At 39.6% G+C, this 26,749-nt stretch overlaps 1 protein-coding gene across 4 annotated transcripts in view; it reads left to right on the top strand.

Moving 5' to 3' along the window:
* TRAPPC8 (trafficking protein particle complex subunit 8) overlaps window positions 1-26,749 on the top strand; it is a 91,811-nt gene that overhangs the window by 56,699 nt on the left and 8,363 nt on the right. For all 4 annotated transcript variants that reach the window (XM_063299231.1, XM_063299232.1, XM_063299230.1 and 1 more), the window contains 7 exons: window positions 3,279-3,426; window positions 5,200-5,296; window positions 7,803-7,871; window positions 7,966-8,006; window positions 8,681-8,848; window positions 19,517-19,618; window positions 22,990-23,037. In XM_063299231.1, coding sequence (XP_063155301.1) covers window positions 3,279-3,426; window positions 5,200-5,296; window positions 7,803-7,871; window positions 7,966-8,006; window positions 8,681-8,848; window positions 19,517-19,618; window positions 22,990-23,037 — 673 coding nt within the window. The remainder of the gene's footprint in view (window positions 1-3,278; window positions 3,427-5,199; window positions 5,297-7,802; window positions 7,872-7,965; window positions 8,007-8,680; window positions 8,849-19,516; window positions 19,619-22,989; window positions 23,038-26,749) is intronic.

Here is a 26,749-nt window from a genome sequence, read left to right as displayed (position 1 = left end):
TGCGGCCTCTCTTATCCCATTGAAGCCGACACTCCCCGTGGTTCACGGAGGAGCTGAGGGTTCTGAAGAGGACTAAGAGACGCCTAGAGCGCCACTGGAGGAAGACAAAGACCAAATCTGACTGAACACAAGCTAGAGCGGCTATTAAGGCCTACCTTGTGGTGGTAAGAGCGGCAAAACGCCAGTATTTCTCCGCTCTTACTGCATCTGCAGAATGCTGCCCGGCGGCCCTGTTTAAGATTACCTGATCCCTTCTGAGGAAAGGGGACCTAGAGATCCATCTTCAGGGCCGAGCTGAGGAGTTTTCCAGGCATCTGCAGGATAAAATCGCTCAGATCCACTCCAAGTTGGACTCTGAGCATGAGGCAGTATCTGGGGAGATACCCGGGGAACGTTCTTGCCTTGTTATCTGGGAACAGTTTGATCCTGTTGGGCCTGAGGAAGTGGACAGGATCCTCTGGTCTGTAAACACCACCACTTGCCAATTCGATCCATGCCCCTCCTGGCTGGTGAAGGCAGCTCGGGAGGGGACATGTGGTTGGGTCCAGGCGATGTTAAATGCATCCTTGAGAGAGGGGGTATTTCTGGTAGCCTTCAAGGAGGCGCTGGTGCACCCCCTCCTCAAGAAACCATTGCTGGACCCCAGCATACTGGATAATTTTCGCCCAGTCTCCCACCTCCCCTTTTTGGGGAAAGTGGTTGAGAAAGTGGTGGCGTTGCAGCTCCAGAGGATCCTGGATGAAATGGATTATCAAGACCCCTTTCAGTCAGGTTTCAGACCTGGCTATGGGATGGAAACGGCATTGGTCACACTTATGGATGATCTCTGGCGGGAGTGGGATGGAGGCAGTGCATCCATCCTCGCTCTCCTTGACCTCTCAGCGGCTTTCGATACCATCGACCATGGTATCCTTTTGGGTCAGCTCAAGGAGTTGGGGGTGGGCGGCGTAGTCTCGCTCTGGTCCGCCTCCTTCCTCCAGGGCCGGTCCCAGTCGGTGTTGATAGGGGAGGAGAGATCGGCCCCACAGCCCCTTCTTTGTGGGGTACCGCAGGGATCAGTACTCTCCCCTCTCCTTTTTAACATCTACATGAAACCGCTGGGTGAGATCATTCGTCATCATGGGATGAGGTATCATCAGTATGCTGATGATACTCAATTGTACATCTCCATCCCCGGTGAAGTAAGTGACGCCGTGACCACCCTTTCCGATTGTCTGGGGGCTGTGGGGGCCTGGATGGGGAACAACAGGCTTCGACTGAACCCTAGTAAGACGGAGTGGCTGTGGATTAATGGCACCTCGTGTCCTAGGAACTTGTCATCTTTAGCGCTGGATGGGGTCGCACTGCCCCAGACAGATCCGGTGCGTAACTTGGGGGTCCTCTTGGACTCACGACTCCTGCTCGAAGAGCAGGTGGCAGTCGTGGCCAGGAGGGCCTTTGCGCAAGTTCGGGTTGTGTGCCAGTTACGACCTTTCCTGGACCGAGAGGCCCTCCGAACAGTCACTCATGCCCTGGTTATCTCCCATATAGATTACTGTAATGCGCTCTGTATGGGGCTACCCTTGAAAAATATCCGGAAGCTACAGCTGGTCCAGAATGCGGCTTCACGGACAATCTTGGGTGCTCCAAGATTTGCACACATAACACCTTTGTTGCGTGAGCTGCTCTGGGTCCCAGTTTGCTTCCGGGTCCAATTCAAGGTGTTGGTTATCACCTTTAAAGCCCTACATGGCATGGGACCAGGATATCTGAGGGACCGTCTCAACCCTATTACATCAACCCGCCCCATGCGGTCATGCAGGGAGGGCATGTTACAGGCCCCCTTCGATAAAAGAATTCCATCTAGCGGGGTCTCAGAAGCGTGCCTTCTCTGCTGTAGCTCCCGCCCTTTGGAACATCCTTCCCCCAGAGGTGAGACAAGCCCCCTTGCTCCTGGACTTCCGCAAAAGATTAAAGACCTGGTTTTGTAGGCAGGCTTGGAATGGGAGGGCAAATAATTACACCTGGGGATGGCTAGCGCCATGAGGTGATCTGGAGGGACCTACCACACTGAAGGTCTGATTAAGATCTCTTCGCCAAGTAGATTTTATTATATTTTTATTTTTATTGTATTTTTTTAACGTAATGGTTTTATATTTTGAGCTTGTTTTATTGTAAGCCTCCCAGAGTCCCCCTGTTGGGGAGAGATGGGCGGTGAATAAATTTATAAATAAAATAAAAAGTTCTTCCAAGAAGACAATTAAACAAAGGAAAACAATGTTTAATAAGCTGATATTAATCTCTTTCAATTAGCTACTGTATGTCTGAACATTTTTCCACAGCAAATGCTATAAGAAAACTGTTGTGGAGAAGAACACTAAGTCAGTACTTCTTGATAAATGTTAACTCAAGTTTTCACAACTTTACTCCTCAAATTCTGAATGCACTTGCTTGTTAATATATGGGGTATAATTCATTTTAACAACACAAAGTACTGCTGTTGTGTAGGCAAAAAAAAAGCCATCTGGATGACTTTGGGTCAGTCACTCTTTCAGACCAACCCACCTCACAGGGTGGTTGTGAGAAATAAGAGGCAGGAGTATTAAGTATGTTTACTGCCTTGAATTATATATATAAAAAGGCAGGATAAAAATATGATGATTTATCTGACAATTTTTACTGTTTTTGTAATTTCAAGCAATTGGCAGTAGTAGGAAGCTTCCTTGTGTAAAATGCTAATGCACCACTTAAAAAAATATACAAAGCATTTGAAACTTTGAACACCTTGTAAAATGAGGAGCTGTTTGTATAACAGTATTTTGTATGCATATCAGAAAGCACGACAAATCTCTAAGAATGCACAAGAAAGTGATTAATAATTATCCCATACTTTATGCTGCAATGAGTATTGGTATTGGAATCTATAATGTAAATGCTGATTGGACTCCCAACTGCACAGAAAACCATTCTATAAAAGTTGTTTTCAACTCACAAAAATTGTATGGTGGAGGCAATGGAAATATGACCAGCCTGTGCCATTCATATTATGTAATGTCTATACCTGATATTTTTTTACACATGCAAGTTCATATTTTCAAGTATATAAGAACTGTTGTGCATATGCTCTATTCAGATTTTGCAACAAGTGTTTGGAGATTCTTACAGTAATATGAAGCTTAATTTTAAAAAAGATCTTAATGTTTGTAGCCTTAATTGTTAGCACCAATTTGTATGATAGCTGCTGAATTTTACATGAAGAAAATCTGACACATAGCCTATGAGATATTTCCTCTTTCCAGTCACAGAGTATTGAGACACACTGCAGTTATTTGCACCAGCCGATCTTTGACTGTGCGAGCTACTATGTATCGAAGCAATGCTCTTGAGGATGAAAAAGGTGAAGGTGACAATATGCTAGTGTTTGTGGATGTGGAAAATATCAATACTGTAAGTCTTCTCAGAATTGGGGACTAACATTGATTGCATTTTTAAACTAAAGCTTTCTGTCCTCTTATCAAATATCTATTTAATTCTTTAAATTGTGTAGAAAGAGTCAGTACTTCAAATATTTTCCCTCCCTGAGGACTTCATGGAAATTTGCAAATAAAAATGTGCTGTATAGAGAAATCTAGAATTGTTTTTTCCAGTGTAATTTCCCAACATCTTCTGTATAGGAATTGCTGCTCATTACTGCCACTATATGGTTTTTTTAATTGCTTAGTGTGTGCTTTGGGATTCAGATAATTAACTTTTGAAAGGTATCTAGAGTAAATACACTTTTAAAATGTCTATGTAGTATTCAGCTATAATTCATCTGAAAATCCTTATTTAATAACTTTTGAACTTGTTTATTTCTTTCTCTGGATGAAGTCCAAGTAAGTTTCAAACACTTGCTCTTTTCATCTCTACCTCATTTGATTTGCTGCAGAAGGAAGTGAGCAACCAAACCTAGAGATCCCGTGTCTTTGATTCTCTAAGAATAAGACCTCTATAAAGCGAATATATTCCTGCAATGCAAAATTAAATGTTCAATATTCTGGTCCAGATGTCTGTTTTTCATCACAATGAGGGGAGCTGAAGAAGGATAAGATCAGAGCTTATTTCTTATCTTCCCACAGAGATAATTCTGGTTAAAATACTGTGCGATGGATAGATATAAACATATTGGAAAAGGGGTAGCACATGGGCATCAGCAGGATTGTGCTGATGTAGAGGGCATAGAGAATGACCTTGAAGTACAGGAGGAAGAGCCAGTGATGATCAGACAAGTGTGGCTTGAGCCCATTCCAAGTAGTTAATTTGAGTAAACATCTTAGGCCCCTTCCTAATTCACACAAAGATAAAATGAGGGATGGGAAAAGCACATTCAGATTTGCAAGATTCTGTTACTATAGCTGTTCCAATAAAAGTAGACCTATATGACATTGGTTTCTTAGTCCAGTCTACCTTATAGGGCTGACAGCTGGTTTTAACAAAATGATGAAAGCAGTGTTGATTGCAAGGTTCACCCCTTTTGTATGTGCATATGGTATCACAATACACCATCCAAATAGGTGGGGCTTGCATCACATTGCTATAACACTGGTTTTGTCATTCTGATCTCTTCTCCCCCCCCCCCCAACAGATGTTAGCAGCAAGTGACTTTTCTATTTTCTTTTTCTCTTGGTAACATTTCAAAATCCCACTCTGAAAAAGTGGGGGACCTACTGGAATGGAAATTTTGATACAGGCAAATTTCTGCCAGTCCCTTTCCCTATGTACTTCCTTGGGCTGAACCCAAAGTGATTGGTCTGAGTTACATTCTTCGAATTTAGTAATGAATAATTTATTTTGCTTTCAATAAACTCATTGTTTAAAACCCAAGTGAATAATGAAATCTGCAAGAATTTCAGATTTCACCAAAAAGATTCAGCCCTTCCCCTTTTCGGTGTGAACATGTAATGAGCTACTGGTTCTTGCAATGCCATAGGTGCTGAGTAAATGCAACTTTCACTGAATTAGGAACATTGCCTATTTAAATAGTTGTATATGGCTGGTTTCTCAATTGTGCTGCTCTAATCTCCCCACCCCCCCACCCCAGAGGATCATGCATAAAAATACTGGATATCTAATAAACAGCAGAATAGTTCTTTATTTTATGAAGTTTAGTTTTGAAATAAAATTTTATCTTTGAGACAGATGAATGATTTGCATATCTCATTTGCATATCTCCCTTCATAGAGTGAAGCTGGTGTAAAAGAATTTCATATAGTCCAAGTGTCTAGTAACAGCAGGAACTGGAAGTTACAGAAATCCATAAATGTCTCTGAAGACAAAGGTTTGTAAAGTTTATAATAAGATAAAACAGTTCAAATTCTTTTTAATTAAATTGTCATAGGTTCAGGGATAGTACAAACTCAGGCAGGATACACAGACCAACACCCATAAGAAAGTAATTTATTACAAAAGTGATTCATACAAAAATAAACCCTGTTCCATGGTAACAGCGGTGTGATTTTTTTAGACTTCTCTGTGATTTTTTTAGACTTCTCTGTTTCTGTACTAATATTTTTATGGGTTTGCCTTTATTTAGAAGATCTTCCCAGTGCTGTTTATATGTTTTTATTTTTCTTACCAACTCATCTTCTGTATTTATCTGTTAACCTATAATCATTCTATTCTGTCTTCATCTTTCTAAGGTCTCGTTCTTTAATCTGTTTCTCTCAGTCTGTAATTCTGTACTTTGTTTTACATTCTTATTTCAGTACATTCCCTTATTCTAGCATTTAGCCTTCCTCTATTTTTACCTGATAATTCTATTTGTATTTTCCATTTTCTTATAGCCATATCTATCTTAACTTTATTTAAATCTTGTCCTAAAAGTACTCTATAATACCCTTGCGCCTAACTCAGCCAGCCCCAACCAGTGTCCTTTGAGGGTGCTGTGTTGAGGGAGTTGCTGCTCTTCAGCGCCTACTGCTGTCCTAATCTACTGGTGTGGCTTACCTGACTTCTGAGAAATGGGTATTCAGTTTGGAGATTCAGTAGCTATTTCTGTTAATGATTGTGGACTGGTCCAGTTTGCTTCCTGGCTGGATATTGTATCCTTAGGCCACACTCTTCTGTTATTTTTTCATCTTTCTTCTTTCCTCCTCCTCCTCTCTGGAAGCACATCACAGCCACCAAACCCTCACTGCCATCTTTTTCCCTTTCCTCTTCTGATGCAGCAGCCACCTCTCTTTGGAAGAGCCAAGCTTCTTTTTAAAATAGTCAGTCTCTTGCTCTAGCCTTTAAAAAGGCAAGTGCATGAGAGGTTTTTAAAAAGGTAAGCACATGAGAGGAAATTGTGTGAATATTCTTGCTGCTGCAACTCTTCTCTCACAGATAGGCTTGGATCCTAATAACCAGATGCTGAGTTCTATTTTCCTACTTCCTTTTGGCTGCAGCTTCTTAATTATTTGGAAAGTCACCCTTGAGAATTTGGGGACTCTGCAATACATGTAACTTTATAATTTTGTTATAGTGTGGAGTTCCATAAATCTGTCTGGGAATTGGTGAAGAAGTTCGATTACAGAGTATTGTAATCACTCAAATCAGAATATTTTAACTGTTTTTTATACATAGAATTGTCTAGTGTAACTTAGTAAAAAGAAAAAATGTTAGTATAGCCATAGTTCAATTAGTTTAGATAATACATTTATTTCATTTACTCCTATAGCATTACTTACACTGTGCTTATTACTATACTAATGCTCTTTTTTCCCTCAGGAAAAGGACATAAGCTTTCCATGTTTACTGCCTAGAGTTGTAAGATCAGAGCAGTTAATAAATACAGCAAATAAATTTTAAAAGTTTATTACCTTATAAAACAGCACAGTGATTAACTGGTTCCTATCACCAGTATTAAAAATGGAAATATTGCATACGTTAAGATCTTTAATCACCAAGGCAAAAATCCAAAGATTATTCCTTTCTATAGTATTGCAAACAGTGGCTACTGAAAACAGTGGGTATGCAAACCTTTAAACATTTAAAATAAACTTTTGAATTTGAACTACTGTACAATCTTTTGTGATATATAACTTCAAATTTTCTGGCAGCTGTTTGCATGTAACTATAGTATAACTGCAGTCCTATACTCCTTAGTAGAAATATGTCCCTCTGGAAATAGGATTGATTTTTGAATAGATGCATATAAAATGTCAACTTGTGGAGATTACACTGTTGGAATGTTACTGATGAACCCTGTGTGTGGCATGCAAGTACATTGATTCTGATGTGAAGCTCCTTTTTTGCCATTTGACAATGTGGCAAAATCTGTTACATGGAGCAAATTAATACAGTTACGACAAGGCAATCCCCCAAATAATCAGGTAGATTTGTTTGGAGACCATAGCTTTTAAACCAACCACTGACGTTTTGCTAGTACATCTCTCTAATCAAATTGTGTTTGTAATTATGGTCACAAAAGCATAGGAACTGCATTTTTTTTCTTCCAGCTACTGTAATTTCTATTACTTAGTAATATCTAGGTGGACAATATCCTGAAAAATTCCCTTTTATTAGAGTTGCATGTATATTTTCTGGTACTTAATTGTACTTAATGTTATTTATATGGCTATAATTTAAATAAATGATAGATAGCATGCATCTTTCTATAGTATTTATGCAATGTAATATCTCTGTACAGCATTTTTGTGAATTATGTGAATTCTGTATTCAAATAAATAGTGCAATTTGTAGGATTGTATTTTCTTAATTTACCTTGAAACCTGTGTTTTGGAGGGACATGTTAAATTATTTTGACATGAGAAGCGGTTCATATTTTATCTTCCTTCTACCAGATATTAAACTGGCTAATAGAGAAAAAGGAAAAGTGTGCTTAAAAGCAGTCAGATGCAAACAATCAGTAGGTAAATAACCAAGTTTTTCTTTTTCATTATTCATAAAAATTAATTGTTTTCTTATCTAAGTGACTGACACTTTCCCTCCTCCTTTATTCTATAGAAAATTATACTTTTGCAGATGTTGTTTTCGGAAATGAACAGGTATGCATATCATATTTTGGTTTCATAAGGGTTGTTTAAGATTGTGACGTTACCTGAGAGAAAAATCCTTATTAAATACATCTAGAGGGGGAAATACATCAATCCCAAATTGCTAGCATCTGTGCAATATATAAAACAAAAGCAACAACAAAAACAAAACAGTGAAAGATATATTTGATCTCAAAAGCATGGACAACTTGATGAGTCTGAACTTTTTTAAAATAATCCAATAGTATTTTTCTATCTATACAAAAAGACATACATACACAGACGTGTATGTGTATATAGAATACATAGATGTGTGTGTGTGTTTTGAAGATGTATATTCTATGTAGATATTCTATTACTATGTATTCTGTATAGAACGTAGTCAAAATCAATGCATGGATCTAAATCTTCCTCGGAAATTGTTTCCTGCTTTCTCTGAGAATAAACTGCTCTTAAATTAAAATAAAACAAAACAAAACAAAAACCTGTACTAGCATGTTTAAAAGCTGGCTATTTGGGATGTAGACAAATAGAGTTGGAAAACGGATTAATTTTGCACTAATGTTCAAATTATACTTCTTTTAACTTGGTGAAAAAGGTACTGGTGGATCATCACATAAATACACATCACAATATTTCTTTTGTGGAAGTTTTCCAGGTAAACTTGTGTTGTTCTTTTTTAATAGATAATCAGTTCAACCAGTCCGTGTGCTGACTTCTTTTTCCAAAGTTTATATTCCAACTTAAAAAGAATACAGACTCAACACAGCACTTTGCAAGGATCTTGTGACAGTGCTGTCAGACAAATACAGAAATGTAGTGAAGTCGATTTGAATATTATTGTACTTTGGAAGGTACGTATATCAAAACTATAATAGGCAACTAATATACTAAAAACTAAGCATATAGTGCAATATAGAGACAGACTGTTTTTTTAATAAACTTTATTAATTTTCAGAGTATAGTTAAAATACAGAATACAGAAAAGATAGAATACAGAACTAAAAAAGAGAGAAACTATAAAAGTGCAGAAACAGATAGAAAATATAGAAAGAAAGTGACTTCCGACTTTCTCCAACACAGATATAAAAGTATATTATACAAATATATCTTACCATTAATTAAACCTTAAGTAACATTTTATTTCTGTAAAATCAAACCATTTAATTGTCAAAACCCAAAATCAAAATTTAACTTTTTTCAGATACAAGCAAATAGTCCAAAAATGATTTCCAAGTAGAAACAAATCCAGACATGGTATTTTCCCTTATCGCTGCTGTTAACTTGGCCATTTGTGCCAATTCCATTAATTTAACCATCCATTCTTCCATTGTGGGGATTTGTGAATCTTTCCATCTTTGTGCATATAAAAGTCTTGCTGTTATGATGTATAAAAGCAAAGTCCCATGCTCCTTCTCAAGCTGTTTATCCATCAAACCCAAGAGAAACAGTTCTGGTTTCAACTGTATATCTACTTTTAGAATCTTTTGAATAGTACCATGTATTTGATCCCAGAATTTCTTAGTCTTTTCACAAGTCCATCAGAGATGATAAAAAAGTTCCTTCACCAAGAGAACACTTCCAACAAACGTTTCTTACTCCATTTTTGACAACTTATCAGGTGTTAACTTCAGCAAAGGATCGTTACCTTGTTGTGGTGCTGGAGCTTGAGCACCTCAGTGATGCCATGAGCTAAACCGTGAAGGGCCACCCAAGACGGGAAGGTCATGACAGAGAGGTCAGACTAAATGCGATCCCTGGGGAAGGTAATGGCAACCCACCCCAATATTCTTGCCGTGAAAACTAAATGGATCAGTACAACCAGAGATATGTCGGTATACCATCGGAAGATGAGATCCCCAGGTCGGAAGATGGTCAAAATGCTACTGGGGAGGAACAGAGGATGAGCTCAACTAGCCCCAGACGTGATGACGCAGCTAGCTCAAAGCCGAAAGGACGGCTAGCGGCCGACGGTGCTGGTGGTGAACGGCGAATCCGATGTTCTAAGGATCAACACACCATTGGAACCTGGAATGTAAGATCTATGAGCCAGGGCAAATTGGATGTGGTTATTGGTGAGATGTCAAGATTAAAGATAGACATTTTGGGCGTGAGTGGACTGAAATGGACTGGAATGGGCCACTTCACATCAAATGACCACCAGATCTACTACTGTGGACAAGAGGACCACAGAAGAAATGGAGTAGCCTTCATAATTAATAGTAAAGTGGCTAAAGCAGTGCTTGGATACAACCCAAAAAACAACAGAATGATCTCAATTCGAATTCAGGGCAAGCCATCTAACATCACAGTGATCCAAATATACGCCCCAACCACAAATGCTGAAGAAGCTGAAGTAGAGCAGTTCTATGAGGATCTGCAGCACCTACTGGACAACACGCCTAAAAGAGATGTTATTTCCATCACGGGAGACTGGAATGCTAAGGTGGGCAGTCAAATGACACCTGGAATTACAGGTAAGTATGGCCTGGGAGAACAAAATGAAGCAGGACATAGGCTGATAGAATTTTGCCGAGACAATTCACTCTGCATAACAAACACTCTCTTCCAACAACCTAAGAGACGGCTTTATACATGGACTTCACCAGATGGACAACACCGAAATCAGATTGACTACATCCTTTGCAGCCAAAGGTGGCGGACATCTGTACAGTGGGTAAAAACAAGGCCTGGAGCTGACTGTAGTTCAGATCACGAACTTCTTCTTGCACAATTTAGGATCAGACTAAAGAGATTAGGGAAGACCCACAGATCAGCTAGATATGAGCTCACTAATATTCCTAAGGAATATGCAGTGGAGGTGAAGAATAGATTTAAGGGACTGGACTTAGTAGATAGGGTCCCGGAAGAACTCTGGACAGAAGTTGGCAGCATTGTTCAGGAGGCGGCAACAAAATACATCCCAAAGAAAGAGAAAACCAAGAAGGCAAAATGGCTGTCTGCTGAGACACTAGAAGTAGCCCAAGAAAGAAGGAAAGCAAAAGGCAACAGTGATAGGGGGAGATATGCCCAATTAAATGCAAAATTCCAGAGGTTAGCCAGAAGAGATAAGGAATTATTTTTAAACAAGCAATGCGCAGAAGTGGAAGAAGACAATAGAATAGGAAGGACAAGAGACCTCTTCCAGAAGATTAGAAACATTGGAGGTAAATTCCAGGCCAAAATGGGTATGATCAAAAACAAAGATGGCAAGGACCTAACAGAAGAAGAAGAGATCAAGAAAAGGTGGCAGGAATATACAGAAGACCTGTATAGGAAGGATAACAATATCGGGGATAGCTTTGACGGTGTGGTCAGTGAGCTAGAGCCAAACATCCTGAAGAGTGAGGTTGAATGGGCCTTAAGAAGCATTGCTAATAACAAGGCAGCAGGAGACGACGGCATCCCAGCTGAACTGTTCAAAATCTTGCAAGATGATGCTGTCAAGGTAATGCATGCTATATGCCAGCAAATTTGGAAAACACAAGAATGGCCATCAGATTGGAAAAAATCAACTTATATCCCCATACCAAAAAAGGGAAACACTAAAGACTGTTCAAACTATCGAACAGTGGCACTCATTTCACATGCCAGTAAGGTAATGCTCAAGATCCTGCAAGGTAGACTTCAGCAGTTCATGGAGCGAGAATTGCCAGATGTACAAGCTGGGTTTAGAAAAGGCAGAGGAACTAGGGACCAAATTGCCAATATCCGCTGGATAATGGAAAAAGCCAGGGAGTTTCAGAAAAACATCTATTTCTGTTTTATTGACTATTCTAAAGCCTTTGACTGTGTGGACCATAACAATTGTGGCAAGTTCTTAGTGGTATGGGGATACCAAGTCATCTTGTATGCCTCCTGAAGAATCTGTATAACGACCAAGTAGCAACAGTAAGAACAGACCACGGAACAACGGACTGGTTTAAGATTGGGAAAGGAGTACGGCAGGGCTGTATTCTCTCACCCTACCTATTCAACTTGTATGCAGAACACATCATGCGACAAGCTGGCCTTGAGGAATCCAAGGCTGGAGTTAAAATCTCTGGAAGAAACATTAACAATCTCAGATATGCAGATGATACCACTTTGATGGCTGAAAGCGAAGAACTGAGGAGCCTTATGATGAAGGTGAAAGAAGAAAGTGCAAAAGCTGGCTTGCAGCTAAACCTCAAAAAAACCAAGATTATGGCAACCAGCTTGATTGATAACTGGCAAATAGAGGGAGAAAATGTAGAAGCAGTGAAAGACTCTGTATTCCTAGGTGCGAAGATTACTGCAGATGCTGACTGCAGTCAGGAAATCAGAAGACGCTTAATCCTTGGGAGAAGAGCAATGACAAATCTCGATAAAATAGTTAAGAGCAGAGACATCACACTGACAACAAAGGTCCGCGTAGTTAAAGCAATGGTGTTCCCCGTAGTAACATATGGCTGCGAGAGCTGGACCATAAGGAAGGCTGAGAGAAGGAAGATTGATCCTTTTGAACTGTGGTGTTGGAGGAAAATTCTGAGAGTGCTTTGGACTGCAAGAAGATCAAACCAGTCCATCCTCCAGGAAATAAAGCCAGACTGCTCACTTGAGGGAATGATATTCAAGGCAAAACTGAAATACTTTGGCCACATAATGAGAAGACAGGACACCCTGGAGAAGATGCTGATGCTAGGGAGAGTGGAAGGCAAAAGGACGAGGGGCCGACCAAGGGCAAGGTGGATGGATGATATTCTAGAGGTGACGGACTCGTCCCTGGGGGAGCTGGGGATGTTGACGACCGACAGGAAGCTCTGGCGTGGGCTGGTCCATGAAGTCACGAAGAGTCGGAAGCGACTAAACGAATAAACAACAACATCAGGTGTTAAATGCCAACGATACATCATTTATGTATTTATGTATGTTATTGTAAACCACCCAGAGTCCCCCATGAGGGAGAGATGGGCGGTGAATGAATGAATGAATGAATGGAGAGAGAGAGAGAGAGAGAGAGAGAGATGAATGAATTCTCTTCTAGGTTATAATTCAAAGTAAATTTCAAGTCTTTGTTCCACATGTTCTCCCATCGTTCATGATATTATACCCAAAATTCTTAGCCCATTTAATCATGCAGTCTTTAACATGTTCGTCTTCTAAATTCATTTGTAACATCTTGCACATCTTTGTAATAACATGTTCATCATTTGTAACAATTCCATTTCAAATTGCATTGTTTCATTAACAAAATTAAAAATCCTTTTATCCACCTTGAATCGTTCTGACAGTTGCACAAATGTAAACCAACGGCAAATGTGACCTTCCAATTCTAGTTGTTCTGGTGTTTTAAGTTTGGGTTCACCCTCCTCAAAGTTCAACAGATCTTTATGTCTCAACCAGCTTAGTTTCCCCTCATTTTCTCTTCTAACGAAAGCTGCTTGTGGTGACAACCACAATGGTACATTAGGAGACAATCTTACTTTATATTTATTCCAAACCTTCAGTATGGCACACTTAACAAAATGATGTTTAAAATCTTTGTTAACTTTAACTTTATCATACTACAGATAGGCATGCCACCCAAATCTCAGATCATGTCCTTCAAAGTCCAGTAATTTCTTTTTATTCAGAGTCACCCAGTCCTTCATCCAAAGCAAACAACAGGTATCAAAATACAGTTTCAAATCAGATAAACCCAATCCCCCTCCTTCTTTAGCATCTTTAACAACTTGTATTTAATTCTTGGTTTCTTGCCTTGCCAAATAAACTTGGAAATGTCCTTCTGCCATTGTTTAAATGGTAGATCTGTTGTCAAAATCGGTATAGTCTGAAAAAGAAACAGCATCCTAGGCAGAACATTCATCTTCATCACAGATATCCACCCCATCAAAGACAATTGTAACTTTTCCCATCTTAACAAATCTTTTTTAATATCATTCCAAATTTTGACATTATTCTGAAACAGCGTATAATTCATATCTAACCAAATATCTAACCCTTTTTTCAATTTTAAAACCGGGCTTACCCATCAACAAGTCTTGATTGTGTAGTCATATTCTTAATCGACATCTTTGGTTTTGTTTATTTACTCTGAGGCCAGCTAATTACCCAAATTCCTTCAATTTTCATCAGGTGTCCAGCAGCGTCCAAAGGATCCTGTAATATCAAAACTAAGTCATCAGCAAAGACCCTCAATTTGAAGACCTCTTTCTTTATATTTAGACCCTTTATTTGGTCATCTTGTCTGATATCTCTGTTGAAGACCTCCAACACTATAAAATAAAAAGCAAAGGCTACAAAGGGCATCCTTGTCTTGTTCCTTTCTGTATACGACATGGTTCTGTTAAGTTACCATTCACAATAATACGTGCCTTTTGAGATGTATAAATTGACTTGATTCCTTGAATAAAATTTTCTCCAAAGTCCTGTGAAAGCTGTGAAATGATGTCTTAATCCTCTCATTTTCCATTAACTTAATATTTCCTTCTTGAATCTTTAATACTATTTTCTTTTCTCTTTCTTTCCTCAGTTTGTAAGCTAACGATCTTCCTGGTTTATTAGCAAATTCAAAATGTTTCTGTTTGACACAGTTCAATTTTGTTTCTATTTCTCTCACAGTCAACATAAATAGTTGCTGGTGTAAAAGCTTAAGTTGATATAAAATACTAGTATTCATCATTTTTTTCTGTAACTCAATTTCTTTCACTTTGATCTGGTCCAAAATGGTTTGCATCTTTCGTTAGTTTTCTTTTTAATATTATGATTATGATAAATAAAATGACCCTTCATAGCAGCTTTGCTAGTGTCCCAAACAGTTTTTAGGTCATCTTCTTTGTCCAAGTTAATGTCAAAGAAATCATTTAGTCTCCTCTTACAGTCTGCCACCACATTTTCTTTCTGTAAATTTTTTTCGTTCAATCTCTATCTAAATGTCATAGGTATTCTCCTTATTGTAAAATTTACTGGATTATGATCAGAAAAAGTCTTTGGCAATATATCTACTTTGCAAATTTTGTTAGCCAAATTCCTTGAAATCCATATCATATCAATTCTTGAAAAAGTTTATGTCTCTCAGAGTAAAAGGTATAGTCTCTTGCCAATCCATTTTTATGTTGCCAGGAATCCACTAATGCCAAATTATCCATCAAGTTAAAAAAAGATTTTGGAAGTTTTCATTGTTTAAGTTTAATTTCTTTCTCAGATATCCTGTCAATCAGTGGGGAAGTTACTCCATTCCAAACACCCAATAAGCACCAACTGTGATATGAAAAAGATTACAATTCATTCAAAAGATGTCTAAAAATTTTACTTTTGTCTTCATTTGGTACATATACTCCCACAATAATAGATTTAAGTCAATAAAGTTCCCCTTCAACTACTACATATCTACCATGCTCATCAGCAAGCAATAAACGTGGTTTCAGTTGTGGTTTAACATATACTACAAGTCCATTAATTTTCTTCAAACCTGCTGAAATAAATTCCTCTCCCAAGTTTTGTTTTATCAAATATTTAGTATCTTTTTTTCCTTGTAGACATATCACATAATTCAATTTTTTCAAATAGTGAAAGATCTTTTTTCTTTTCTGGGGTGCACTTGCCCTGTTTAAGTTCCAAGTAAGATAGTTCAAAGACATTTTTATGCAAACAGCCCACCAAAGTCTTTAGATGTACCGCCCATCTCTACATGTTGTACAGTAAAATCCAATTGTTTAGTTTCAGATGCAGCCCTTTTGGTTGCATCTTGCTCCAACTTACTTCCATATCTAACAAAGACATCTTTGGCTTTGGGGTTCGAAGTTAATCTGAATCTTTGTTGTTGGTAAGTGAAACTTACACCTTCTAATTTTTCCCAGCGAAAAGCAATCCCATTCTTTTTCAGGACATCAGTTAAGAACATATATTCTTTTCTCTTAATATTCTTACAGGAATTTCTTTTAGCAGAATTATATCCAGTTTGTCAATATTCAATCTGGAATCAAAATGACTTTGTAAGACCAGATCCCTCGTTCTTCTAGCAAATTAAACCAAAACATCTCTCGGCTTGTTGTTTATTGCTACATACCTTGAGTTGATACAAAAGACTTTTTCTGTTTCCTCAGTCATTTTATCCTCCTCCCAGTCTAATGAAATTGCCAATGCTTGTGATATCTTTTCCCTGAGATTTTCATCCTTGGCCTGAGGGGTTCCTCTCAGTCTTAAACAAAATTCTTTATCCCGCAATTCAAGTAAGGCAGTTCTATCAAGCTCCTTTTCCCTTTCATTTTCCAAAACTTCAACTCTATTAGTTACTTGTTTCACCTCTCTATCCGTCTTTTCCTGTTTCTGTTCCAGTTTTTCTTCCAAGTCAATAAATTTTGTTTCCATCTTTTTTTCAAAAGACTCAAAGGACTGAGTAAATTTAATGGTGAGTTCTTCCAGCATTGTCTTGAGGACCTCAAAGTCACCTGGGCCTCTGCGTAGAATCCTCCTTGTAGCCATAGTTTTTAATCCTTTATCTCCCTCTAGTATGAAAAAGTGTCAATTATAATCCAAAAACCACTAAAAAGGGGGAGAGAGGAGGTATCCAATTACAAAACCACAAGTTAGAATCGAAAGTCTTCCTTTATCAATATTTATAAAAAGTAACCAATCCCGGCTTAAAGAAGCAACAACAGCAGGCACTTTCCCACAGGAATCATAAAAAAACAGTCCCAATTCCAACAAAACAAGCTCCTTAGTATCCAAAAATTTTAAAAGTAAAAAAATACGAACAATTAATTCTTTCACTTGAAAAAAAAGTTATTTATACAGTTCCACTTTTGGCTTCTTTGCCCAAACCATAAATCCTTCGAAGTAGTTAAACTTCACAATAAATTCAATCTCAAAAATAATGAAAAGTTAACCAAGAGAATTAGTATTTCTGTGTTGGAAAAAGCCTCTCTTGGTTAAGAAAAATTGGCAGAAAGTAAGTGATTTTAGAAATGGGGTGGTCAGAGTTAGTTTCTGTACTTCAGCTGCAGCATGGCTTGGAAAAGATGACAGCCCTGCCTCCCAGCTGCTTCACTCAGCATTCAATCGCAGGAACGCTGTTTCACAATGTGCTGGCTAGAAGCAGCTGTCCGGAGGACACAAGGGATGATTCCTGGGATTCTCCTTTATCCAGAGAATGCTTCTGGGCTCAAAGGATCCTGCCTGAGCCACCCAAAAGAGCCACAATGTCGATTCCAGTCCCAGAGCTTGGGAGGATTGTTCACTCCGCCATTAACCCCCCCCACTAGAAGTCTCCATACAGAGACAGACTGTTCAGTATTATTATCAATAGACAAAGAAGAATGGGACAGTGATTATCAGTGATTCCTAGGGAAAGTACTGTCAGCCCTATTGGTGCCTAAGGATGTTTTTTTCCATCTGAGGCATCATTACAAAGAAGGCCATGTTTTTGTATCCACCCAACCTTTGAAGTAAAAGGACCTGTCTTAGATGATCTGAACAGGTAGGCTACCTTTGGGGAGGGGGGACCTATCTTCTTCTAAACAGAACTTCCAAAGGAATGCATTCCATTACCTGGGAACAGCACTGCAGAATACTTTCTCCAGTGTGATAGATAAGTCAGCAGGAACATTTTTAGAAGAGCCTTCTCTGGGGAACTTAAAGTCCAGACAGGATTCATAAAAGGAGAGGCAGTTTCTTGGATAATCAGGTCCTAAGTTGCTTATGGCTTTAAAGGTTAATTTGTTTTCATTTAAATTGTATGCAGTAAGCAATGAACAGTCAGTATGTGTCTCTGTGTGTGTATCAATACAGATATTAGCAATAGTTAATGATTGCACGTATTTCAAGCTAGCTTAATGTAGAGCACATCGCAGTAGTAAAGACAAAATGAAACCAAGATATGGATAATTGTTGCCAAATCAGAACAGTTCAGGAAGCTGGCGTGATTGTGCAAATGTGACTGCCTGTGTATCTGACTTTTTGTGACTGTCTGTGAATCCAATGATAGCTTAAAAATAAGGAGTATTTGTACTTTGGATTTGGATCTCCTCTTTTCAGGACAGGTCAGTTCTATCAAAAACTGGTCAAACCAATTCTTGAGTTCAGTTTCCTATCACCAACAATATCTCTAGTTTGCTTAGATTTAATTTCAGCTTTTTCGACTAACCTATTGAAAAACTTAGGCAGCAGTCAAGGAGACTTACTGCTTCCTTGGCATTGGATGGAAAGGAACAGTACAACTGGGTATCATCAGCATGGTTATTACACTCCATTCCAAAGCACCAGATGACTCCTTTCAGCAATTTCATGTAGATATTGGACAGCATAGGACAAGATAGAGTTCTGTGGTATACCTGTCCTGTTTCAGGCTTCAGACTCGTTCACATACACAGTTGCTAGGTGAGAACAGCATTTTACTCAAGGTTGAGCAGATAACAGCAGACATGGCTGCGTTTGATTAGCCTCAGGTGATTCCTGGCTTGGCTTCTTCTGATGTGATGGACTACAGTAATGCAGCTGGCTCTCAGGAAGGAGGGAGCACATTCCAACGATGCGGGAGAGACAAGAGACAGCATAGCCTGGAGTTGGACCGTGGGAAGAGAAAGAGATTCAGAGTAGCCATGCCCTAGAGCCTCCCAAGGTATATCCATTAGGTTGGAGTATTACAGGTTTAGTCTGGCAAGATTTTGTCTATACGGTGTAAGCAAATAAAGAACTGAACTTGGCTGGATTGATTCTATGTCATTCTTGGGCTAGGTCTGACATCAATCTTACCAGACTAAACCTGCCCCGCATCTAGTTCCTGAGGTAAGTCATTCACCTAAGTAACCATAGTAGTTTCAGTACTTTATCCTACCAAAACCCTGAGTGAAATGGGTCCAGAAAATCAGTATAATCCAGATGCTGCAATGTCACCATTTTCTTGATCACCCTTGCCCAGAAATAAAATGCTGAAGTCTGGCCTATAATTGCACAGATCTCCCAAGTGAAGGTAGGATTTCTACAGCAGAGTTCTTATAACTGCCTCCTTTAAGTTGGGGGAATGCATCTGTCCCATAAGGAGGCAGTGATGATCTCATTTAACTATGGGTCTAGTCCCATCCTCTCTGATTCAATCAGCTAGCAAGTGGTAGTCTACATCCTTGAGATTTATAGGACAGAAAGCATCCAAAATAATAGATGAAGTATGGAAAGCGAGTATTGCTAATCTGTGTAGACACGAAGCCTTAGGGTTTGTTTGTTTTTTGCTGTTAATAATTATGTCTTTCTTGCTCTGAAGAATTTTCTTTGAAGACATTTTACAAATATTATAATTATCACACTTTATTTATTTATGTACCTTTATAAGATGTCTCCAAAAGCAGATTTTCTTTACTTGCATAAAGGTAAAATAATACAATAGTAAAAAATAAAAAGCTAGCTCAATAAAATACTGAAGTATGTTTTGCAGTTGGGTTGTATTCATCTATTATTTCTGTAAATTCTTACATATTAGTTAATATCTGGGGGGGAAAGACATTTATACCTAATGTCTTGCAGAATTTTAATGTGTTATGATCTATTTCAACTTTATCCTCCAACAGGCATATGTTGTAGAAGATAACAAGCAACTCATTTTGGAAGGTCAGCATCATGTCTTACTTCATGCAGTGGGGAAAGATGCATTTTCTTTACCTCAAAAGCAGGTATCATGGAAAAATTTGCTTCTGATTTTGTTTAGTAAATTAAGCAATATGTCCTAAATGAACACCTGGGTGTAAAAAAAGTTAACAATTCCAAATAATTGTTATTCTATTATACGCTTTCTTTTTACAAAGCACCGGTCTGTTAGATTTTTAATCTGTTTAATCAGTGTTCTTTTCAGGTAGTGGGCATTGTATGATTTCAGACAATATTAAGGATGCCAAAAAATATAAATAATGTTTTAGAACTTAAAAATGCAGAATTAAAAATAGCCAGTAAAATTTCACACAAGACTGTGGCAGAACAGGTGTAAATGAAAATTGAAGTACTGTATGTTTCTGCAATATTTATGCTAAAGCTGGAAGCTGGAAATGAATTTCATCTCTGAGAAAAGTCAGTTTGTTATAAACTATAGGACAGCCTTTTCAACATGCTGTCTCCTGATGTGTTGGAAGTGTAACCCCCAGAATTCCTAATCAGAATTCTTGACTTTTCAGTCTCCACATACCTGGTAGGTGTTAAGTTGGGGAAGACTATTGTAGAAAATTAACATGTTCAAGCAGAGAAGTCTACAGGACCCAGCATTTATATCAAAATGACAAAAGCAGCATCATACCATTGTGATGCTAGCTCCCCACCCCTTCTGTACATGTATGAGGAGCTTGCATCACATTGCTGTGACACCACTTTAGTCCTTGTCCCCCCTTGATTCTTCTGTGGACTACTTTGTGTTGAAGCTATTCTCTTGAATTTGATGTTCACGGTACTTCTTTGTTACCATTTGATCTTGGCTTTAATTACTTTTAAGTTAGTTAAATATTTATTATTCTTTGAAGATTATGGATCTTCAAAGAGGCTAACAAAACAGCTTGAAATTAAACTTCAAAACAGTATCAAATTGATACAATTTCAGTTTAAAAACAGTCAATAATAAGTTAGTGTCCAAAAGAAAAGTAGAAATCTCATATATAAAAGTTTTAAAGGTTACTGAAGTCCTCCAAAATATAATTATTTTAAATTTGTATTTGAGGGTCAACAAAAAGAGCCAAAGTAAATGAAGGAGTTCCATATTCTTCCCATGTTTAAAAATTATTCAACCCACTTTCAAATGTGATTTATCTGAAAATTTAAACATCATGAATAGGACTGTACAAAGCATTCTAAAGAGGGGATTCTTTTAAGGCCCAAACATGATTTCTACTCCAGTTTGCCTGGTACCTCAAATAGAAGGACTATTTTTAAGTAGTCTATAATTTCTAAATTGTCCCATGGATTTTTCCCCTAAAGTCAGAATTTGGGGGGGGAGGTATCTTTGAGTGAGCCTTGGCTCCTGGTGACTGCCTGGACTAGTCCTTGCAGCCCTGCCTCCTTCCTAGGGCTGAGAGAAAGTGACTGGCCCAAGGTCACCCAGCTGGCTTTGTGCCTAATGCAGGACTAGAACTCACGGTCTCCTGATTTCTAGCTGGACCATGTGGATTAAATTATATAAATTAAATTGAAGATGTGCTTGCTTGCCTGCCTGCCTGCTTATTTATTTATTTAGCATGTTTGACATATCATTTGCATCAATATAATGTTATAAATTGATATAAATTGCATCAGTTGTTTGGACTGCTTTGGAAAGACTTTGTCGGTTGTTGAGGAGTAAAGTCCTAAATATGGAATGAAGTAGTGGATTGGGATATTGGTTTTATATTCTAATATTGTTTTACTGATTTTGTTGATACTGTTTGAGGATGTAGTTATACCCTATTTATAATCAGACAACTGTAGCAACATAAAGGCACCCAAAATTAAATAAATCTTCCACTTTCACAGAAGTACATATTTGCACACACTACAATAGCTGGGGTACAACTTTTGCTTCATTTATCATTATGGCTGCTAGAGTACAAACACCACATGTTATCTGGTACAGTGTAAAAGTTGCTGGGTTGTGCTTCTCTGCTCACTCTCTACAGCAGCCTTCCTTAACTTTTTGGCTCTGGAGGAACCCTTGAAATGTTTGTCAGGCCTTGGGGAACCCCTGCACGTTCAGGCTCAAATATAGGCCAGAAGTTACAAAATCCCACCTTCATTATTTTTATAAATAATTCAAGGTGGGGGACATACGTAATACTCCTTCCTCCTCCTATTTTCCCAACAACAACCCTGTGAGGTGAGTTGGGCTGAGAGAGAGAGACTGGCCTGATAGAATAACTGTATGGCCTTACATAGTAAAACTGATAGGGGTTTGTTAGACAACTTAGCAAAATGATGTTCTAGGTTAGTAATTTACGGCCAATGTATTTATATAGGAATTAAATAGAAGAGAGGCTTGGTCTCAGAATTTTCTGTGTTGGGTCTTCTTCTGACTCTTGGGTAGATATGGATGATGATGTAAGTTTCTTCTAGAGATTTTCCTTTGGACTGGATTCTGATTCAGTTTACAGTGATTATATATAGAGTCACTCTGGTAGATGTGTTTGTTTATTTTAATTTATATGGCTGCCCATCTCAATGTCATGACTCTGGGAAGCTTACAACAGGTTAAAAACACAGTATCACAGCAAAATCCAATATCACAATAAATACAAATTGGCAACCAAGGTAAAAGAAAGCCACTACAACCATCAGCACGATCATTCCACAGGCTCTGCAATACATCTCAACCCCATGCCCTGTGACAGAACCAAGTCTTCAAAGCATTATGAAAGGCCATCAGGGTTGAGCTGATCTGATCTCCAGGGGGGATGATGTTCCAAAGAGCAGGCGCCTTGACAGAAAAGTATATTATTATATTTTAAAATATATTTAAAATAAAATAAGATAGATAGAACCAGTCATTGATTGGTTCATTGATTTAGGATCATCTGACCTAAATCCTAAATCCCACCTGTTCATCTACAAGAGCTTCTCTCTGTCCAGCTGATCTAGGAATTTCTAATACAGATATGTACTATAAAGATTACTTACTACACTCAATAAAGTGATTGGTCTATAACTAGCATGTGAGTTTTGTTCCCCCCTTTTGTGAAAGGGAATAATGACTGCAAACCCTAATCTTTATGCTGTATGATCTGTAAGGATAAATAAGGTTGCAAGTGTAGGGGCCCACTGTTGTGAAATAGGTTTCAACAATTCTAGAGGAACTAGAATATGCTAGAAACATATTCTTAAGAAGGAATATGCTTAAGAATGATTGAGGCTTATCTCTTCGGTTTGGAGTGCATATATTGCTTCCTTCAATTACAGATGCCAAATTCTGAGTGAAGTTCAAGAAAATGCACTTTGTTTTGCAAAGGTTCTACCACTGTCTTCTTTTTTCATAAGAATATATTCTATACATTGATGCTTCTTGCTGTAATCTATTTTTGTTTTTTATGTTTCATAGGGCTTTAAAAAAATACTTGGGAATTCTGATTGGGACGACTTGGAACAGGTACTGAAATTCTGGGGAATATACATTTGTATATTTCATTTCTCTTACTGGTTACTTGTAGCATAAGAAAGACTGAGGTTTTTTAAAATCATGGGGGAGGGGAGTGGGCAAATTTCAGTGTTTTCCATCATAAAATCAAGGTTTGTTCAATATTTGTGAATTCCTTGCTTTTGAATAATTACATTGTTAATAAATTTGGCTTTTCAGTCCATTACCCACTATTTTGAAAAGCATTCGCATTATTTTTAAAATGTTTAGTCTCCATGTGGAAATATTTTCATACAAGATTGGCAAAAGTGGATGTATGAATTATTTGCACTTGCACTATAATAATAACACTTCATGGAGTAGAGGCTAATTTAAATATATGAAAGGTTATCCCAAATTACAGCTTGGTATAATCATAGAGATAGAAAAAAAGAAAAAAGAAAAATGCTTCTAACTGATCAAATTATTGGTTTCCCTGAAACCCTAAGCTGATACAAGCTCTGCACGGTACAAAATTAAAGACAACATCTTTCTGCAATTTTGAATGCATACTTATTATTTGCTGTTGTTTAGAGATACAAAATAAGAAAAACATAAATATGGGTGCTGTAGAAGTTTTGAAACCCTTTCAATCAATATTGTGTAACACCACCTTTGGCAGAAATAACCACTTCCAAACACTTTTTGTGGTCAGCTAAAAATCCTTCTGTTTTTATTGGATATTTTTTCCTCCTCTTCAAGTTCAGAATATTCTTAAGTCTTGTTGGCAGACTGCATGTTTGAAATCTCTCCTCAGATTTTCAATAATATCCAAGTCTGGGGGACTGTGAAGACCATTCCAATCGATTCAACTTGATTGTGGTTGATTGTGAAGCCAATTAGTTGGCCTGCTAGGACCACAGAATGGAGCAGAGTTTAACACAGCAGAGGAGCTGTGCACAGAAAAAGAATATTATCTTAGATAGCTTTAATGAGCACATCAGAGAAACACAGGTTATTGATCTTACACATTCAGCCCTCCCAAGCATAAAGAATTACATGCTTAGACATAGCAGGTTTAAAAGTAAAGTAAAAAGAGTCTTACTGACTTTTGTTCTTGGTTCTGTTACATCCATCTCTGGTGGAAAAATGATGTTCCTTGTTTTTTCTGTTCTTTAACTCTACTTAGTGATCTCTTAGCCCTATAGCTGTTAAGAGCTGCATGGAAGAAAGGACTAGGCACATGCTTTAGGCCCAAGATGGAAAGAGAAGCAAAACATGCTTCTTCTTGGATGGTGAAGGAGGAAGAGAGAGAGGAAGTGGGAGTGGCAACAACAGCTTCCTCTAACAAGCATAGAGAGTTGCATCTTGGGAACAAACTCAATTTACATGCTAATTGAGGCATGCTGATTTGCTAACACTTCCAACAGATGGAAGGTATATTGCAGATCTTGTTTTGCTGAAATACCCTACCTGTTTTCCACTTTAATTTTTTCACTGATTTATGTTAGCTTGAAGACTAAGACTAAGAAAAATCTCCCTTAGAACTGCCTAAAAATTGGTTAGATTTACTAAACAGAACACACAGATCACTGCAAATGTCCTGCTATAAGGTTTAGCTGACAGTGGAGTGCAGTAGTACAGTGCAGTTGTCATGCTCGCCGTTTCAATGCCTTTGAGCCATCGTAACGTTTCTCATGTCATTAATGCGTTGCGTGTTTCATCTCTCATGGGAGGATGGTACTGCTTATCTTTTGGCTTTGCTTTGGAATGTTTTTCTATTATCTGTTATGTTCAAGGTTCCTTTCCCAGGCTAGCATGTCTGACGTTGGCTAGCACCTGGACCGGGCGGGGCTGATGTAACGGGGCGGGATACGTGTGCACTGGAGGAGTTTTAAGTTTGTATTTGGCACGCTTTTGCTCATTCTCAGCTTTCTCTGTATTTGCCTTTAGTTCCCTAATAAATCAGATTTTACACAGCAGCCTCTTGTGAGTCTGAGTATTTGGGCTAGGGCAATCATTACATAAAGCTGAGAATCTAAGATCCCAACTCCGCTAGCCCCTGTCCAGGAAAAGACAAGTTGTCTCGCCCTGTGAGGGAGAGTGCCAGCGATGACCGAACCAGACATCGTGATGAGGGAAGAAGGAGAGCCGGACTCGACCGTGAGGCGACCCGACCGGCCGTCCCAGGGGGGAGAGCTGTCAGCCATCCTAGAAGAGGCGAGCTCCGAGTCGGAGGGTGAAGCCGAGGGTCTGAAAACCGCCCCGGAGACGACCGTAAATTCTCCGGGCGAGATGGTCACCTGGGATGAGACCCAGGGGGATGTAACGGTGGCAGGGGGCCCATCCTGGAGGCAGAGATACCCATTATCACCCACCGTGGTGCAGGTGCAACCAACGGAGGGCTCCCCCACCCCGGATCGGATCCGGGTACTGGAGTCAAAAATAGACTCGTTGGAAACTATACTGAAGCAGCTGAGCCTAGATGTGACCTCGTGGAGAGACAACCGGGAAGGATCGAGCCAGCGGCATTCAACCCCTTCGTCCCAAGGGCGGTCTCCGGAGCAACGGCGGCCGGCGCGGAGACGCGAGGGGGACCCGTCGGTCCCGATGGAAATCGCAGCATCGCCGGCGCGGCCGTCCCCGAGCCCCGCGCCGCCGCGAGCCCGGGAGGTGCCAACCTCCGCAGCCCCGGTGGCGGGGCGCAGCCCGGCGGCGGGCGGGATGAGAGACTTCCCTGTAAAGTTTGATGGGGATCCAACCAAACTCTCATTTTTCCTGACGAATGCTAAAGCCTACATGGTGGAATGGGGGGCGCTTTTTCAATCGGAAAAGGCAAAAATCCTCACCATTGCCACTAAGCTGAAGGGGAGGGCGGCAGACTGGTATGTCCAGATGTGCCAGTCGGAAGCGCCTGAATTAGAGAAATTCGATGAGTTCCTCTGGGCATTGAGACAACACTTTGAGGATCCCTTGGCGAAAGAGAGGGCAAAGAGAGCTCTGAAGGAACTTAAGCAGGGGTCAAGATCCGTGGCTGATTATGCACTGAAGTTTAAAGCGCTGGCTGGGAAGGTGGATGACTGGTCCCAAGCCACCATCATCGAGCTATTCAAGGATGGCCTGAATACCGAGGTGCTGCGCTGGTCCTTGGGGAGGGACGACCCATATACACTTTACGAATGGATCCAACTGGCAGGGAGGGCTGAGCATGCCCATGAGATCTTCGCCCATCGAAAGACCGCCAAATCGGGGCGGGAGGTGAAGCCCAGCCGCCCATCGAGCACCGGGGGGAGAACAGGACAACGACCCTGGGATGAGGAGCGAGAGAAGCGGTATGCGAAAGGCCTGTGTCTGAGATGTGGTAAGGAGGGGCATCGAGTGGCGGTGTGCCCGAAGGCAAAGGGAGAAGAACGGCCCGGCAAGCCGCCGACAAAGTCCCCTGCCCTGCCGAGGAAGCAAAAAGCCGCGGTGGCTGAAACCGTGGGAGACGATGCGATGTTCTACGAGGAGGAGGGTGAGCCCGAAATCCTGCAACCGGCGGGAAACGCCAGCCACCTGCTTTAAAGGGCGCCGCAGGGCAGGTGGTGGAAGAAGGGCGCGAGCCTCCATCGGTGAGTGGCAGTTACCGCATTCTCACGGTGAAGTTGCAGTTGGGCTCCCAGTCCAAGACTATAGAAGTATGGGCCATGATTGATTCGGGGTGTTCCCGGTGTCTAATGCACCCGGATGTGGTAGCGGCTCTAGA

This window comes from Candoia aspera, chromosome 3 (assembly GCF_035149785.1).
Source record: "Candoia aspera isolate rCanAsp1 chromosome 3, rCanAsp1.hap2, whole genome shotgun sequence".
NCBI classification, from domain to species: domain Eukaryota; kingdom Metazoa; phylum Chordata; class Lepidosauria; order Squamata; family Boidae; genus Candoia; species Candoia aspera.
This window is presented reverse-complemented; position numbering and strand designations above follow the sequence as displayed.